This window comes from Apium graveolens, chromosome 7, assembly GCF_009905375.1.
Source record: "Apium graveolens cultivar Ventura chromosome 7, ASM990537v1, whole genome shotgun sequence".
Classification (NCBI taxonomy): Eukaryota; Viridiplantae; Streptophyta; class Magnoliopsida; order Apiales; family Apiaceae; genus Apium; species Apium graveolens.
In genome coordinates this window covers 37,812,978-37,831,055 of record NC_133653.1, presented here as the reverse complement: position 1 = coordinate 37,831,055, position 18,078 = coordinate 37,812,978, and the positions used below count along the sequence as shown (strand labels likewise).

Below are 18,078 nucleotides of genomic sequence, written 5' to 3'. Positions count from 1 at the left end.
TCTCCCTGTGGGCCTATGGAAGAAGTGAAGACCGTGCGTGGGTGGAAACTTGAGAAAGAGACCAAGCTATTGGAATCCATCTTACGAAGTGCCATCCGCTTGACACTGACCGGGAGGGCTAAAGGCTAAATAATGAATCAATTGTCCAGTACCAGATCCATCGGTCATAAATCTTTCTAGAATCTAGAATATGGCTGCCTCCGCCCATGTTGAAAGCAAATTTGCTTTCATCCTCTCCTGGATATCCCATGCTTGGAAGCTAGACGTCACCCGCGCTGACTCAAGGCACTTTAAGTCGCTATCTATCCGAAGAACCTAGGTGCCCTACCTATTTATTGCAAAGTAGCTGTCAGAGTCTTGTATGCTCTAAGTAGCTTATGTATGCTCCTAGCTCCCTTTCGGCTACAGAATGAGAGTTATAAGCAACTCAATGTACACACCGGACTACCGTCCTATATTACAGAGGAAATAGCAAGAAACAAGAGCTACAGGAAGTTTATTTACTTAGTGTTATACGCTAAGGAACGACGAGCTACTTGGCTGCTTTCCGTAACGGCCCATCAATAGCTACTATAACAACAGGAACAGGAGCAACTTGAGCTTCTTAGCTCTTTAGCTCCTTCTACCATCGACTACTAAACAGATTCTTTCTCGATACGATACACTCTGAATACTATACAATAGAGATGCTACCGTATCGAATGCAGAGATTAGATTCTATTACTCAAGTGTTACTGCGAGAGTCTATAGTAAAGTAGCTATACATGCTTATATACCTATATATACAATAGCAAGTATATGCTTATAAAACTATATATTATTATTAGCAACTCTTGCTAAGTACTTTTATATATAGTAAACAAGAATACCCAAGATAACTACCGCCATATAACCCGAGTCTGTAACAACTGCGGTAACCCTATTATAGTAAACAAGAATCCGAAAGAGAGGTTGTTTACTTGCTACTCTATATGGCTTGTTTATAAGCTACTTAGCAAGACTAGCTAATATACTGTATAGAGAGTTAGCATACAAGACTATAGGCTACTGTGTGTGATTAAGCAAGATTGACCGCCCGTGTCTACTGCCTTGCTACTGACACATTGCACGAGGTGGCCAACCCGCGGAATAGCTTTTGGGTCGGCATAATCTAAAGAACCCCAATGCTGATTCCGAGACTTATCCTACCTACTCAAGCGGCAATCAATACACATTCAGTGATTTCGAACATCGCTTACGACATTTCGAATTCAGGGTTTGGGGGTTCAAGCTATATATTCATTGATATTGAGGAAGTAGAGGCAGATAAAATATGTGCCATCAACTTGACTACATGGAACTATCAATATAGCGTTCAAAGGAATCCTTTCTATCCTGTGAGCTCGAACCGGTAGTTCAAGCCCTGCTCTTTCCCAGTCTCCCTTTTCTATTATACACTGCCCGCTTTCTTCTCCTGATCCTCCACCAGCTTCGCCCCCCAGCCTTCCAACGGGAAAGACTTCAGTCCATTTCCGTGCTTCCTGTTCCCGCGGCAGACGTATGCTCGGTTGAAGCTGGATTTAGAAAGGGACAAAGGATCAGCAGCGGTGCATATATGATATTTATAGGTATAGGTGGGGTACCTAAGACAGATGCGCCTTGATCTGAACAATGAAATTCATTGCATACAACGAAGTAAGGGGGTGCCAACTTACACAATGAGACTACATGTTTGGCTCCCTTCACCTTTATAAATTAGAATAGTAAATCCTAAAAGTTGCGCTTCTTTCAAGCGAAAACTCGGATCAAGGGCTATCGACCCGACAGTGCTACGTTGGTCCATTTAGTGGATCCTCCCCCCAAAAACAAGATCATATTGAACAACAACTTCGAGGGAGATAGCATTGGGACATGCTATTACCTATGTATGGCTCTAACCCGGCTAGGATTAATAATGATGAAGTTCCGGAACTATTAGCTCTACTCGAGCTATGCCGTCTCTTGCCTTTGGGCCGCTGCCCCTCTTCCATCGGTTGGAGATGGGGGTTCCCAGTTGTTTTAGTACTTATCATCTATTTGATCTCACCTGCCCGGCATGGCATGCCATCACTCTTCCGTTGTGAACTCCGTTTCACTCGTTCAGTTGTTAGTTCTTGTCCCCTTTCTGACCAGGAAAGTGAACCTTGCATAAGGATATCCCAGCTCGAAAAACATTTCCTTAAAAAAAGAGAGTTTTTTTGGTTGGAAAATAAGGTATTTCATTCTCCGGCTATTTACTTTATAATAGCACTTCAAAGGTATAGCAGCTTATGAGGAAAAGCACCTCCATGAGGGTCGCGGATTCAGGTCCCTACTACACAGCAGTTATAAGTGAACTGCCTATTCGTAGAACTCGCCTAACTCGGGAAATTCGTCTAATTCACGTACCGAACACGGCTCATTGTTTCATCAAACCGGCCCGACTCGGCACGACTCGTTCACTACCACGGGCCGGTCACGAGTTATCTGAGCATTGAACCGGACCGCCGAAAATTCGGTACGGCACGCCCGACCCGATCGTATGACCACCTCTAGTTATCACGCACAAAATTTACGTTTCTGCATGGACTCATTCCACGCATCTCGTACGAACGGAACATTTAATAAAATGCACATATAACACAATTTATAGAATTTACCGACAGTAGTCAGTAGAAGAAGGCAAATCACCTACAAGCTAAACAATGACAGCAGTAGCCTCTCCAGGATCATCTCTGTTGATTTTATGCATATTCATATGCAGTGTTTCTGTTATTCGCTCAGATTTTTATAACCATGCTTGTCGTGACGCTGATGTTAATTACACTAGTACCAGCATTTATTAAACAAATCTACCGCGCTCAAGCCACCCTCATCTCAGCCGCAAACAGTAGCAACTCCGGTTTCTATAATGCTTCCGTGGGCAAAGAACCGGACAAAGTTTATGCCCTTGTGTATTGTAGAGGCGATGTTCAACCTGATATATGCAGAAGTTGTGTCAAGGACTCGATAAAAAGGTTACGAGAATTGTGTAATTTCACAAAGGAGGCATATATATGTTATGATGAATGCGTGCTAAGATACTCAAATAGTTCGACATTTTACAACATTGAAACTTGGCCAACTGTGTACATCGCACCAACTCAAAGTAATACAAGTGATATGGTGAAGTTCAACACGGACCTCAGAGACTTGTTGAATATCTTGAAGGGACAAGTTATAAAAGAAAAGTTTGCCACAGGAAACATAACTGGGCAGGACATTTGGCCTATCTATGGGCTTATGCAGTGTAGTCCTGATCTATCTTCGACACAGTGCAATGAATGTATTGATGGTGTTGTGGGATTAATACCAACATGTTGTAGTGGAAATAGAAGAGGACATATATTTAACCCCAGCTGTCAGGTTAAATTTGCAACTAATCATTTTTACAATGAAACTGTCATTGATGTTCCTCCTCCACTGACGCAGCTACCTCCAGTTTTGCAATCAGTGCCCCCTTCTGCTTAGATGATGAATCTCCCTTTGCCATACATTTTCGAATATTTATATCTTAATACTATCAATTGTTTTTTCTGCAGGTTCTGGCAAAGATGGTGACAGTAACAAGCGAACTATAATTATAAGAGTAATTGGCAGTTTGTAACCCACTTTTATTTTCATTTTTGCGATTTGGGTCTAGATTATTTTCTCTGTCAACATGCACCCCATAAAATTAATTTCGCTTATATTTGCACCCCACTAACGACTTTCCATCCAAGATGACCGTTAACTTTAACGGAAGCGGGGGTATTTCAGTAAATTACTAATTAAAACATAAGAAAATAAGAGTAATTGGCACTTTGTAACCCATTTCTTTGGGCGTTTTTTCAATTCGGGTCTATATTATGTTTCCTTGCAAGTTGCACCTTAAACTTTGAATTTCGCTTTATTTTGCACCCCTTGAACGTTTTTAACTTTTATATCATGAGTAAAATCGGATATTTAGGGTCTCCAAGAACAAATCGCCGAATCCTTAGATTTCCCAGTCCAAACCAACAAATAAATACATGAATCGGTTGCAAATAACAAGCAAAAGATATCTGTAATATCGAATTTAATAAAAAATTCCCGGAAATTAAACTCCCAATTCGGAAAAAGAATCCTAGAATCGAGTTTAATTTTTATTTTAGCGGATACGGATCGGCATATTAAATATTCGATCCAGGATTCGATCCAATAAAAAAAATCCAATTATAAATGGAGCGAATATTTAATAGGCCGATCCATATTCGCTAAAATAAAAAATTAAACTCCATATATGATTCTTATTTCGAATTGGGGGTTTGATTTTCGGGCATTTTTCACGAAATTTGATATTACAGATAACTTTTGCTTGTTATTTGCAAATGGGGCTGAGCATTCGGTCGGTGCGGTCCAAAACCGGACCGAACCGAATAGACTGAAAAACCGAATTATCACTTTTTCTTGGACCAAACCGGACCGAAATTGTATTATGGACCGGACCGAACCGAAATAATTCGGTTTGGTTCGGTTTTGGACCGAACGAACTGAATTTTTTTTAAAAAATAAAATTGTAATAAAAATTTCAAACCTAAAAATATGAACTCTAAAATATAATTAAAGTAAAGTGATATGTAGAGTTCTACCGGTGTATAAACAATTAAAAATTAAAAATTATAATTATAATTTTTAAGATATATGTAAAATATATAATATAAATTAGTGTATTTATGATTTGGTTTATTCAATCTATTCAGTTCGGACCGAAATATTTTTTAAAAGAACCGGATCGAGCCGAATTTATTTCGGTATATTTGGTCCAGACCGAATAGAACAAATTTCTGAAAAATCAGGACTAAACCGAACCAAATTAGTACGGTTCAGTTCAGTTTTTCGGTTTTGGTTCGGTTATGCTTAGCCCTATTTATAATCGATTCATGTATTTATTTGTTGGTTTGGACCGGGAAATCTAAGGATCCGGCGATTTGTTCTTGAAGACCAGAAATTTCCGATTTTACCCCTGATATAAAAGTGGGTGCAAAACAAAGTGAAATTTAAAGTTAAAGGTGCAACTTGCAAGGAACATAATATATACCCAAATTGAAAAAACGCCCAAAAAAATGGGTTACAAAGTGACAATTACTCTTATTTTCTTTTGTTTTAATTAGCAATTTACTGAAATGCCCCCGATTCCGTTAAAGTTAACGGTCATCTTGGATGGAAAGTCGTTAATGGGGTGCAAATAGAAGCGAAATTAATTTTACGGGGTGCAAATTGACAGAGAAAATAATGTAGACCCAAATCGCAAAAATGAAAATAAAAGTAGGTTACAAACTGCCAATTACTCTAATTATAATTATTCCTGTTATTCTCGTCATTGGTTTTGCTACGTTCCTGCTTGTTTTGTTTTGGATCCTTAAAAGAAAGCGAAAGCAGAGGATACCTACTGGCAGATCGAGTAAGTTTGTAATTCTTTTTCTGAAATAAGTTGAAGTTTTTTAATTATTATAGGAGATAGACTTGTTGTTGAAACTAGGTCATAACCTGTTACTAAACATTGTCATGTTTCTTGATTTATTGTTGTGCGTTCTTCAGATGATGACATTGTGGAAGATATAAGTAACATAGAATCCTTGCAATATGACTTTAGTACTGTCCAACTTGCTACAAACTATTTTTCGGATAGCAATAAACTTGGAGAAGGTGGATTTGGATCTGTTCACAAGGTAAGACTATAGTTCAAGTGAAATATATTTGCTAATTTGTGACCGGAAGCAAAATAATGCATCCTGCCGAAGTTGATTAACTTTAGTTTCTCGAAATTGTTCTACATTAGTTATTTTCCACTCTTTATGTATACTTCTGTAGGGTATATTTCAAAATGGTCAAGAAATAGCTGTGAAAAGGCTTTCTAGAGGTTCAAATCAAGGTCAACAAGAATTCATAAATGAAGTCATGTTGGTGGCAAAACTGCAGCACAGAAATTTAATTAGACTCATTGGTTTCTGCTTTGAAGGAACTGAAAGACTTCTCATCTATGAGTTTATGCCAAATGCAAGTCTCAATCACTTCATATTTGGTATGTTATTTAGTATAATATATAGGCACTCTTACCTGTCTTTCATTGCTTATATATCGTTTATAATTGCTAAAATGATAGGTAACAAATGGTAATGTATGGTTGTATACTTGTACTTGTCTATATTGTAGATTCTGCAAAACGTTCATATTTGGACTGGGAAAGACGATACAAGATCATAAGTGGAGTTGCTAGGGGAATTCTGTACCTTCACGAGGATTCTAGACTAAGGATTATTCATCGAGATTTAAAAGCTAGCAATGTTTTGCTAGATGCAGAGATGAATCCTAAAATTGCAGATTTTGGCATGGCAAGGCTATTCAACTTGGATGAAACTGTTGGATATGGAATAAAATTACAAGCTAATATGTAAGAGAAGTAAGATGTAGAAAGCTGTAGATAATAATTTTATTGATAACTAAGGCCTTACTTATAGCAACACTATTGCAGTAAATTGTGCTAACAGTTACAATGAAATATGGTAATAACTTGATGCCTACTAATTAGCATAAAGAGATATTCATGTTCCTTAATTATATCAGGAAGAAATCAGCTCCTGATTATCAGCTTCAAGAGTCATTTCAGCTAACACTCCTCCTTGACTCTGGAGCTGCAAACACCAAGCTTGTGTCTCAATAACTCATATCTATTCTTTGGAAGTGCTTTTGTTAGGATGTCGGCTCTTTAAACTTCTGAACTGCAATGAATTAGTTTCACTTCACCTTCCTTCTGGACTTCTCTAAGAAAATAAAACTTGATCTTGAAATACTTGGTTTTATCATGAAACACTGGTTTGTCGGCAATTGCAATTGCAGCTTGGTTGTCCACAAATATTGGTGTGCCTTCTTGTTGTTTCATGTGCAGATCCATCATAATCTTTCTCAATCATAAGGCTTGATTTACTGCAGCAGTAGCGGCTACGAATTCTGCCTCAGCCGTGGATTGAGCAGTTATTTCTTGTTTTTTTGAACTCCAAGAGAACATTCCCGAACCAAAGCTAAAACAAAAACCTGTGGTGCTTTTCATATCATCTTCACATCCACCCAAATCGCTATCAGCATAACCATGGAGTTTAAAATTCTCAACTTTACTGAACTTTACTCCATAATCAGTTGTACCTTTAACATATCGCAAAATTCTTTTTCCTGCTTGAAAATGAATTTGACTAGCACAATGCATATACCTTGAAAGGATACTTACCGCATTCATGATATCCGACCTAGTTGTGGTTAGATACATCAAGCATCCAATTAAACTTCTGTAGAGTTCTTCATCAACTTTAGGAGCACCATCTTTTTCGCAAAACTTCTCTTTGTTATTCATTGGGGTTGAAGTAACCTTGCACTCCTCCATGTGAAACTTCATGAGAATTTCTTTGGCATATTTCTTCCGACAAATGAATATCTCATTATTATTTTGCTGCACCTCCATGCCAAGAAAGAAAGTCATTTGTCCAAGATCAGTCATCTCGAACACATTTTTCATTTCATCTTTAAACTTCTCAATCTGGTTCAAGCTGCTACCTGTTACAAGTAAATCATCAACGTATAATGACACAATGAGAATTTCACCATCAGCCTTTTTGACATAAAGTGTGGCTTCACTTAGACTTTTTGTAAAGCCTAAGTTTAACATATGAGTATCAATCCTGCTGTACCAGGTCCTTGGCGCTTGTATACAGCCATACAAAGCTTTTATTAGCCGGTATACCTTATCCTCTTGTCCTTGACAAACAAAACCTTAAGGCTGTTCGACAAAGATTTCCTCCTCCAGAAAACCATTCAAAAATGCTGATTTGACGTCCATTTGATGTAATATCCAGCCATTTTGCGCAACAAGAGCCAGCAACATTCTTATAGTTTCCATCCTCGCAACTGGTGCAAAAGTTTCAGAAAAATCTACCCCATATATCTGAGCATACCCTTTGACAACAAGTCTTGCCTTATACTTGTTTACTGTACCATCAGGATTCAACTTGGTTCTATAAATCCACTTGACTCCTATAGCTTTCTTGTGTTTAGGCTTGTCCACCAACTCCCATGTCTGATTTTTTTCGATCATTTTGAGCTCCTCCTGCATTGCAACTATCCACTTCTGATCCTTTGCAGCTTCTTCATACCCAGCTGGTTCCAATAAAGCCACATTACATTTTTCATAAATCTTGGAGAGTGGTCTGGTTCCTCTAACAGGTTCGTCATCCACATCATCATTTTTCTCTTGACTCATATCCTGCTCGTCTTTTTCCCAATTCCATTTTTCAGCCTCAAGGAAATGAACATCTCTGCTAATTATGATTTTGTTGTTTTGTGGTTGGTAGATCCGATAGGCATTTGAGGTGTAGCCTATAAAAATTGCTGATTCTGATTTCTTATCCAATTTGTCTCTCTTAACCTGAGGGATATGAGAGAAACAAATACAACCAAATGTTTTCAAATTATTCAACTTGGGTTTGTATTCATACCACACTTCAAATGGAGTCACCCTTCTTAAAGCTTTTGTTGGCTGTCTGTTCAGTAAGAAGACAGCCGTATTTGCAGCCTCGGCCCAAAATTTCTTTGGCAGCCCTTTGTCATGGAGTAAACACCTCGCCATCTCCATAATTGTCCGATTTTTTCTCTCCACAACACTGTTCTGTTGAGGAGTGTATGGTGCTGTCAACTGATGCTCAATGCTTGCATCTCTACAAAACTTGTTAAATTTTTCAGATGTGTATTCAGTGCCATTATCAGATTTGATCATCATGATTTTGCACTTGCTTTGATTCATAACCAAAGTTTTAAAAGCACCAAAAATTTCAGCAACTTCAGATTTCTGTTTCATAAAACCAGCACATTCTTGAATAATCATCAATAAATGCAAGATAGTACTTACTGCCATTTAATGATAGTGTGCTCATGGGTCCAGCAACATCAGTATGCACCAATTGTAACTTTTCTTTGGCCCTCCAAGCATTATTTTGTTGGAAAGAAAGTCTATTTTGCTTTCCATACCGACAAGCAACACAATTTGGTGGCTCCTTCTCTAACACAGGCAACCCTCTCACCATATCGTTCTTCTCCATAAAAAGTATAGCAGCATGATGGAAGTGCCCTAACCTTTTATGCCATAACATTGTGTCAGCGTCTTCTTTGTGTATAGCAGCTTGCTCTTCTTTGATCAGATCTAAGGCAAAACTTTTGCCTCTCATTTGAACTTTGAAAATATCTTCATCTTTTGAATTTTTAATGACGCAATGGTTATCTTCAAACAGCACTTTGTAGCCTTTTTCTATCAACTGAGAAACACTCAAAAGGTTTTGATTGATTTCGGGAACGTACAAGACATTGGAAATAAATTTTGAACCTGTATGAGAGTGGATTTCTACTGTTCCTTTGCCTTTTGCTGCGATATATGCTCCATTTCCAACTCTGACTTTAGAAACAACAGCCTCATCAAGATCTCTAAAGAGTTCACGATCATATGTCATGTGGTCTGTACAACCACTATCTATAAGCCAACTTTCTGCTGAGCTGTTGGTGGAAAAACATGATGCTACAAATAATTATTCTTCATCTTCGTACTGATTTTCAGCGGCTTTGACTTCTTGCTGAGACTTGCATATTCTTTCCATATGTCCAAGCTGACCACATTTGTGACACTTTACATCTGGTCTCCACCAACACTTGTTTGGAGGATGATTAGTTTTTTTGCAGTAGGAGCAGGGTGGAAAGACTCGAGTGTCATTGTTTTTGTTGCTCTCAAATTCTCCGGGCTTGTTGTTTTTGTTCTGCCACATTCTGTTTTTTCCTCCATTGTTGCTCTGAAATTTAGCTTGGTAGGCACCTTCCACTGATCCTTCTTTCCTCATGAGTCTCCTTTGTTCCTGTGCCTTCAGTGCATTTAACAATTCTGCCAAGGTAATGCTTGACAAATCTTTGGAGTTTTCCAGCGATGAAATCGTAATTTCAAATTTCTCAAGAAGTGTAACAAGTAATTTTTGAACAATTCTGGAATCTGGAAAATCAGTTCCAAGGAGTTTAACTTTGTTAGCAATTCCAAGAAGTCTATCAGAATATACCTTAATTGTTTCGGTTTCTTTCATTCTTTGCATCTCAAATTCTCTGACTACATTCAGCACCTGCATTCCTTTGATTCTATAATCTCCTTCGTACTCGCTTTTGAGGAAATTCCAGATTTCAAATGCAGTCTTCATGGTCATAATTCTTGTGAATATATCTGATGAGACAGCGGCAAACAGGGTAGCTTTTGCCTTTGCCTTTTTGGTCTTCCTTTCCTTATGATGTCTAATCTGAGTCATGGTTGGATTATTTGGTAAGGCAGGAAGTTCGTAATCCTCTTCAACCGGTTCCCATAGATCATTTGCCTCCAGGTAAGCTTCCATTCTCGCTGCCCAAATATGGAAGTTTTCACCATCGAAAGCAGGAGGTGCAATGCTGGTGAATGTATGATCCGAATCCATTTTGAATCAAAGATTTTTGGTTTTTGTGTTTGTGTGTGTCTGTTTGTGTGTTGTGTTTTTGGAGGTGTGTTTGAGTGTTTTTGTGTTTCTGTTTGTATTTTTGTGGTGTGTGTTTGTGTTTAGGATGTGTGTCTGAGGTTTTTCTTACATCTCACAAGTCCCTTAAGACTAGAGCTCCGATACCAATATGTTGGATATGGAATAAAATTACAGGCTAGAGAAGTAAGATGTAGAAAGCTGGAGATAATAATTTTATTGATAACTAAGGCCTTACTTATACTGCATAGCAGCAACATTATTGCAGCAAATTGTGCTAACAGTTACAATGAAATATGGTAATAACTTGATGCCTACTAATTAGCATAAAGAGATATTCATGTTCCTTAATTATATCAGGAAGAAATCAGCTCCTGATTATCAGCTTCAAGAGTCATTTCAGCTAACAGAAACTCAAGCGATCACAAATAGAATTGTGGGAACATAGTAAGTGTTGAAACCATTTCTGCAGTAGTAGGCAAAAGTACAAGGGCCACCACATACAGAAACAGCATATAGTGATGACTAATTTCCTTAGTACCCTTAAAAATGAGTTATTTAACCTATATCTTATTGTACATTGCAGTGGATATATGGCACCCGAATATGCAATGTATGGCCAGTTCTCTGTTAAGTCTGACGTCTTCAGCTTTGGTGTATTAGTTTTGGAATTACTTAGTGGTCAGAAGAACCATAATTTTCGGAACGGGGAGAATGTTGAGGACCTTGCTAGCTTTGTAAGTTGCATTATACAATTATTTTCGACAACATTCTTACATCAAATCTATAAATTTAGTGCTATTATTATATATGATCATACTGAGTACTTTCAGGCATGGAAGAACTGGCGAGAAGGGACTCCATCTAATGTCATAGATCCAATACTAAGAAACAGTTCGGGATCATTACACGAAATGATAAGATGTATTCACATTGGGCTACTATGCGTACAAGAAAATGTTAGGGAAAGGCCTACCATGGCTTCAGTGGTGCTTATGCTCAACAGCTTCTCTCTTAGCCTTGCTGTACCTTCAGAGCCTGCTTTCTTTATGCACAGTACCATTGACACTGAAGTGCCATTGCTTACAGAAAATACTGATTCTCGGGCAAGCAACAATTCTAAAAACAGCACAGATAATTCTGTCAAGTACTCTATCAACGAGGCTTCAATCACCGATCTCTATCCACGATAACGAGTGTTTAATTTTGTTTCTGAAAGCTAAACTATGATCAATTTAGCAATCATTTGGATTTTTATTTGTCATGAGTGTAATGACTTGTGTTTGATTGTATGCAAAATTTTATATTTATATTTAAGTTAAAAGACAAAATTTGTATATTTGTATTGTAACATGATGTAATGACTTGTGATTGATCTTTAACACAGTGCAATGATTGCTTTGATACGGTTGTTGGAGAACCGACATTATGTTGTAGTGGTAGAATTGGATTGCAAATTTTTAACCCTAGCTGTAACCTTATTTATGAGATCACATGTTTTTTTAACGAAATTACACCTGTTGATGCACCACCGCCAAGGCAACAGCTGTCTCCGCCACCACCCCATCCACGCCTCCTGGTAAAGAACAGATTTTCAGTCTCCTTTTAAGTTGCATTTTTTCCCTTGATATATTTTAGTCCATATTAGAGTAATATGAAGACTTTCCTTCCTTTCTGCAGGCAAAGATAGTAGTGCTGTGAGAACAGTCATCATAACCGCAGTTGTGATTTCTAATGTTGCTATGCTCTTGCTTATTATTTCTGCATCTTTAAAAGAAAGACAAAGCACCGTCCAATTACCAGGATATTGTAATTTCTCTTTCGTCATTACTTGAAATGTTTTTAGGGCTAGGGATTGTATTTACTTGTTTATATCAATTAAGTGTCATCTAGGAAAACATATATTGCAATATGTTGTGTTACCATCATATCTAGTGCAATGGATATGTTTGTCCATCAAATAGTGTCTCTGTTTATCTGTTTATTTTTTAGGGGTGTATTCAATTGAGATTTTGAAAGATTTTTATAGATTTTAGAAATCAGGGGTATTCAATTTGGAATTTAAATAATTCTTTAAAATCTGAAGATATTTAAGAAGGATTGAAAAAAGTTTTTTAAACTCTGAGTGTATTCAATTTAGATTTTAAAAAGTCAATCAAAATTTGGTGGTATTCAATTTGGATTTTAAAAAATTCATCAAAATCTAATGGTATTCAAAAATCCATGAATTTTCTTTTATTTAAAAAAGTTGTGGATTTTGATGGATTTGTTAGTACATTTTTAATATCTTGAAATCTCTTCAAAATATATGAGATTTTGATGAATTTCTAAAAAACTCCACAAAATCTGCAAGAATCTACAAGATTTTGGATCAACTCCATCAAAATCCACGAAGAATTGAAATCAACGAAAATCTTTTAAAATCTATAGATTATTAACAATTCTTTAAAATCTGAAATGAATACACCCCATAGCCGGCACTGTGGAAGATACAAGCACCATGGAATCCCTGCAGTTATACGACTTCAGTGCAGCAGAATATTCTACAAACAACTTCCCAGACAGCAATAAGCTTGGACGAGGTGGATTTGGAGCTGTTTACGAGGTGAACAAAAATTTAAGTTTTTGAAAAAAACATGTTTTAGCTACTTTGTAAAATAACATGTTTCACTTGTCAAAAGCAGAAAAATATAGGATCAATTAGAGTTACTTTTGTTGGGTATAATTCTAACTTAATGGACAATTATATATATTTATTTATACTATATTATTATAAGCAGAACACCCTCTATTTGGTAGTTGCTCGATACAGTTGTTTGGTAGTTGCTCGGTACAGTTGTTTGATACGACAAATAACAACCGTCAGATCTAAAGTCAGAAAAATGAAAACCATTGGATACAATAATAAAATATTATTATATTAATATTTAAACTGCTCTCATGGATTCAGGGTTCGAACCCCGTCAACAGCTTATTATATTTAAACTTTTATATTCTTTATTTAAACAATATATTATATTATATTATATTATTTATTTTCAGTCAAGTCTTAAATTATTATAAAACATATATTGTTATAATTTATTATATTCTTCAATTTATTTTTCAACTATTGAAAATTATATTATAAAATATATTATTAAAAACTATCGAATGTTAAAAACAATCCGTGCATCGCACGGGTTATAAGCTAGTATATATATAATAATAAGAACAAGGCAAATAACCACATAACCAACTAACGAAACAAAACACGAAGGCAATAACAAACTATAAAGACTGTAATTGATAAAGAAAGTAAAGAAAACTTATCTCTTATCGCTTTTCAAATTCTGATAAGAAGAAGAACACAACAGCTGAGTCGCCAAATCCTTTAAGAGGACTTGACTGTTCTTGAAGAGATTATTACTCCCCACTTAAGCTGTGATGGAATACAGCAATATCGCTTCCAGAATAAAACAACAACAGATCAATCTAGCCACAGAACCAGCAATGATCAACAACGACTCGCACCTCAATTTGCCCAAAAACCTATGTAACTCATATATGTTTGCGAGATAGGCACCGAGACTTGTGTCATATTTATCTCAAGTGTACCTCTCAATATATAGGTATCTCAAGTTATTATTCTTTTATTTTACTCGATGTGGTACACCAAGTAACAAAACAGAAAAAGTAAACAAAATGGGTTTTCCTTATTATTTATATTATATTCTGATTAATTAATATTAATATTACAAAATATATTCAGAGTATGATTAAAATAATCCTTACTCAATATATTTTATATTAATAATTAAATAATCAATATAAATAATTAAACTTGTAATATAAAAGAAAAATATAAGAGTTTCCACTAGCACTAGGCCACACAAGCATTCCACTTATGCTAGTAGTTGTAAACAACACTAACACAAGATGCTATATAAACTCAATATCTTTCTTTTACAATATCAATGTGGGACAAAATCCCCATAACTCATTTCAAACAAGCAACTTTGTCGTAATATATTTATGGATTCCACTAAGAAAATGTCTTAGATCCAAATATGAAAGTTGAAGTCCTCATGTCAAGGAACAACCTCCAAGTGTTAGCTTCCGGAAATCATATCAAGAACATATATAAAATATGCCTCCAACTTTCCATTTTCTAACAATCCACCACAAATCCATAATCAAATTGCATACCAGATTTTATACATGATATGTTTTTCAAAGTCGGTACCCTTCCGTGTCTGAACCCTCCTAAGTCCTCTACTTCGATGGCTACCGGATACAGATGGAATGTTTCACCTTGAATCTTTATCCGTTGGGTGTAACCACACTCCATAGACGACGACAAGTCAAAGGCTATGGTGCCAATCTACGGCTTTGAGACGTTAATGGTCATGTATCGATCCTATTCGTCGAATGTTTCGAGAAATAACCCTTTCCTCTAATTGCGACCACATAATTACATTCGCTTAGCTGGGCATCTCCAGAGATGTACTGCTATCATCTCGTCAAACGACTTGACCCCATTCAGAGTTCAAATAACTCTTGCTAACTAGCAGTTCAAGTACCTCTTAAGGTTTATAGGGGATAGACTCAGATACATAAGTATCTAAATGTATATGATAGAGGTACTACCAATACATCCTTACAACTTGTTATTACCACATTGAATACACTTCGAGGGATCTCCTCTCAGGTGTATTGGGTTCCCGCTGTTGATGAATTATGATGGGTTACCAGTCCCATCCCCAACCTCGACTTAAGGACTATAGCATGCTCAAGCCCTTTAGTCAGCGGATCAGCTATATTATCCTGAGTTCCTATGAACTCTATAGCAATAATCCTATCAGAAATAAGACCCCTAATAGACTTTAGTCTAACTTGGACGTGTCACTTTGTTTTAGCATTATACTTTACACTTCTGACTTTGTCGATAGTTGTACGGCTATCACAATGAACAGAAATGGCAGGAAGCGGCTTGCTTACTACAGGTAACATACTCATGAGTCCATGTAACCATTCAGCCTCCGTCCCCGTGGCATCAAGTGCACACAACTCAGCCTCAAAAGTAGACCGAGTAATCAAAGTCTGTCTAGAAGACTTCCAGGACACTGCTCCACCCGCAAGGGTAAACACATATCCAGTCACTCTATTGGAACCATATTTCTTAGCTATCCAACTTGCATCACTGTACCCCTCAAGTACCCCCGGAAATCTCCGGTAATGCAAGCCAAAGGAAATAGTTCCCTTAAGATATCTAAGAACTCTATCCAGTACCTCCCAATGAGTCTTTTTTTGACAGCTTGTATATCTAGCCAACTTAGACACAGAATAAGAAATATCTGGCCTAGTCACATTAGCAAGATATTACAAACTCCCAATAATCTGAGAATACCTTAACTGAGACACAGGAACTCCTGAACTATTCTTGACTAAGGCAACTTTTGAATCATATGGTGTACTAGCGATTCTACAATTTGAATAACCGTACTTCTCAAGTATAGATTTTTCTATATAATGAGATTGTGACAAAGTTATTCCATCAGTTGACTGAGTCAACTTGATCCCAAGAATCACGCTAGCCTTACCCATATCCTTCATCTCAAAGTGCCTCTTTAAGAAACTCTTTGTCTCGTTAATAATCTCAATATTGGTTCCAAATAACAAGATATCATCTACATACAAGCACACGATCACACAATCATTACCTCTAACCTTATAGTAGACACACTTGTCACTTTCATTAACTAAAAACTCGAAGTCTAAAACAGTTTCATCAAACTTTTTATGCCAGTCTATAGGTGCTTGTTTAAGGCCATAGATGGACTTGACTAGTCTACATACTTTCCTGTCATTACCAGATGCAACAAATCCCTCAGGTTGATCCATATAAATCTCTCCTTCAAACTCACCATGAAGGAAAACTGTCTTTACATCCATTTGATGGATGATAAGACCATGTACTGACGCCAATGCAATAAGCATTTTGATTGTTGTCATTCGGGCAACTGGAGAATATGTATCAAAATAATCGATGCCTTCCATTTGCCTAAAGCCCTTAGCAACTAGCCTAGCCTTGTACTTATCTATTGAGCCATCAGGGTTTAGCTTCATCTTGAAGATCCATTTACATCTAATAGTAGAACAACCAGGAGGGAGATCAACTAACTCCCATGTTCCGTTTGAAATAATTGAGTCAATTTCACTCTTTACAGCGCCTTTCCAATTCCTTGACTCCGAAGAATCCATGGCTTGACGGTAAGTTAAAGGCTCATCCTCGACATTGTAAGTGATAAAGTCACTTCCAAAGTCCTTGACTACCTTTGCACACTTACTCCTTCTAGGTTCCTCTACTTCATTAGGAGTAGAGCTACTACCAGAATCCACCCCAACATTTGTCATCTTTTCCACATGATCAGGAATAGAAGTTGATGTGTTAGTGGGATCATGCTCAGAACTACCCAAAGGTATACCAGTCTTCATTGGGAATACTTCCTCAAAGAAAGTTGCATCACGAAACTCAACTATCGTATTCGCCACAATACCATCTATGTCAGATTTTAATACTAAAAATCTCATAGCAATTGTGGTTTCAAGATAGCCCGGAAAGATACAAGCAACAGTTTTCGGACCCAGTTTCTTTCTCTTGTGTTCAGGGACAAGCACCTTAGCAAGGCACTCCCACACACGAAGATAACTCAAACTTGTCCTACGCTTTCTCCATAATTCATATGGTGTCTTGTCCATATGTTTCAGAGGGACTCTATTCAGAATATGGCAAGCCGTATTCAGAGCCTCTCCCCACATGTACTTAGGTAACCTAGAATTAATTAGCATACTGTTAATCGTATCTTTAAAAGTTCTGTTCTTTCGTTCTACCATCCCATTAGACTCAGGTGTGTATGGTGGAGTGACCTCATGAACTATACCATTGCTTGCGCAAAATTCATTAAACAAGGTACTCGTTACTCACCACCTCTATCAGACCTCAAACGTTTAAGTACTTTGCCAGTTTGTGTTTTAGCTTCATTTTTATACATAATGAATTTATCTAGTGCTTCATCCTTATGTTTAAGAAAATAAACAAAACAATATCTACTACAATCATCCATAAAGTTAATGAAATATCTACAGTAATCCTTAGTCAACACACCACCAAATTCACATATGTCTGAGTGCACTAAATCTAACAAGTCTGAATCCCTAACAACATTATGAAAAGGTTTCCTTGTTTGTTTAGCAGTTACACACACTTGACACTTAGATTTCTTATCAATGGCGTATTTTGGAATCAACTCTAAATTCACCATATTCTTTAGAGCACCAAAATTTAAATGACCAAGTCGTAAGTGCCACAAATCAGATGATTCTACACAATTAACAGAAGGTGCAACACTATCATTAATAAAACCACCCAAAACGGGTTCAACATTTATTAAAAACAAACCATTAGACAGGTAACCCTTGCCAAAGAATGTACCAGTATGAGTAATAACTACTTTATTACATT

The 18,078-nt window shown here is 36.9% G+C and overlaps 1 protein-coding gene across 1 annotated transcript; it reads left to right on the top strand.

Moving 5' to 3' along the window:
• Positions 1 to 5,310: 5,310 nt before the first annotated feature.
• LOC141673508 (cysteine-rich receptor-like protein kinase 44) lies at positions 5,311 to 11,802 on the top strand. The gene is made up of 7 exons (XM_074480257.1): positions 5,311 to 5,458; positions 5,596 to 5,726; positions 5,869 to 6,079; positions 6,211 to 6,416; positions 10,978 to 11,021; positions 11,161 to 11,311; positions 11,408 to 11,802. Exons 1-7 carry the CDS (start codon positions 5,311 to 5,313, stop codon positions 11,765 to 11,767), a joined length of 1,251 nt encoding a protein of 416 aa, XP_074336358.1. The 3' UTR covers positions 11,768 to 11,802.
• The last annotated feature ends 6,276 nt before the right edge of the window (positions 11,803 to 18,078 follow it).

Excerpts from the sequence above, each read along its gene's own strand:
- LOC141673508 (XM_074480257.1), top strand. The coding sequence starts at position 5,311 with ATGAAAATAAAAGTAGGTTACAAACTGCCAATTACTCTAATTATAATT. Across the intron at positions 6,417-10,977 it reads TATTCAACTTGGATGAAACT|CTAACAGAAACTCAAGCGAT; the intron begins GTTGGATATGGA and ends GAGTCATTTCAG. Across the intron at positions 11,312-11,407 it reads TTGAGGACCTTGCTAGCTTT|GCATGGAAGAACTGGCGAGA; the intron begins GTAAGTTGCATT and ends GAGTACTTTCAG.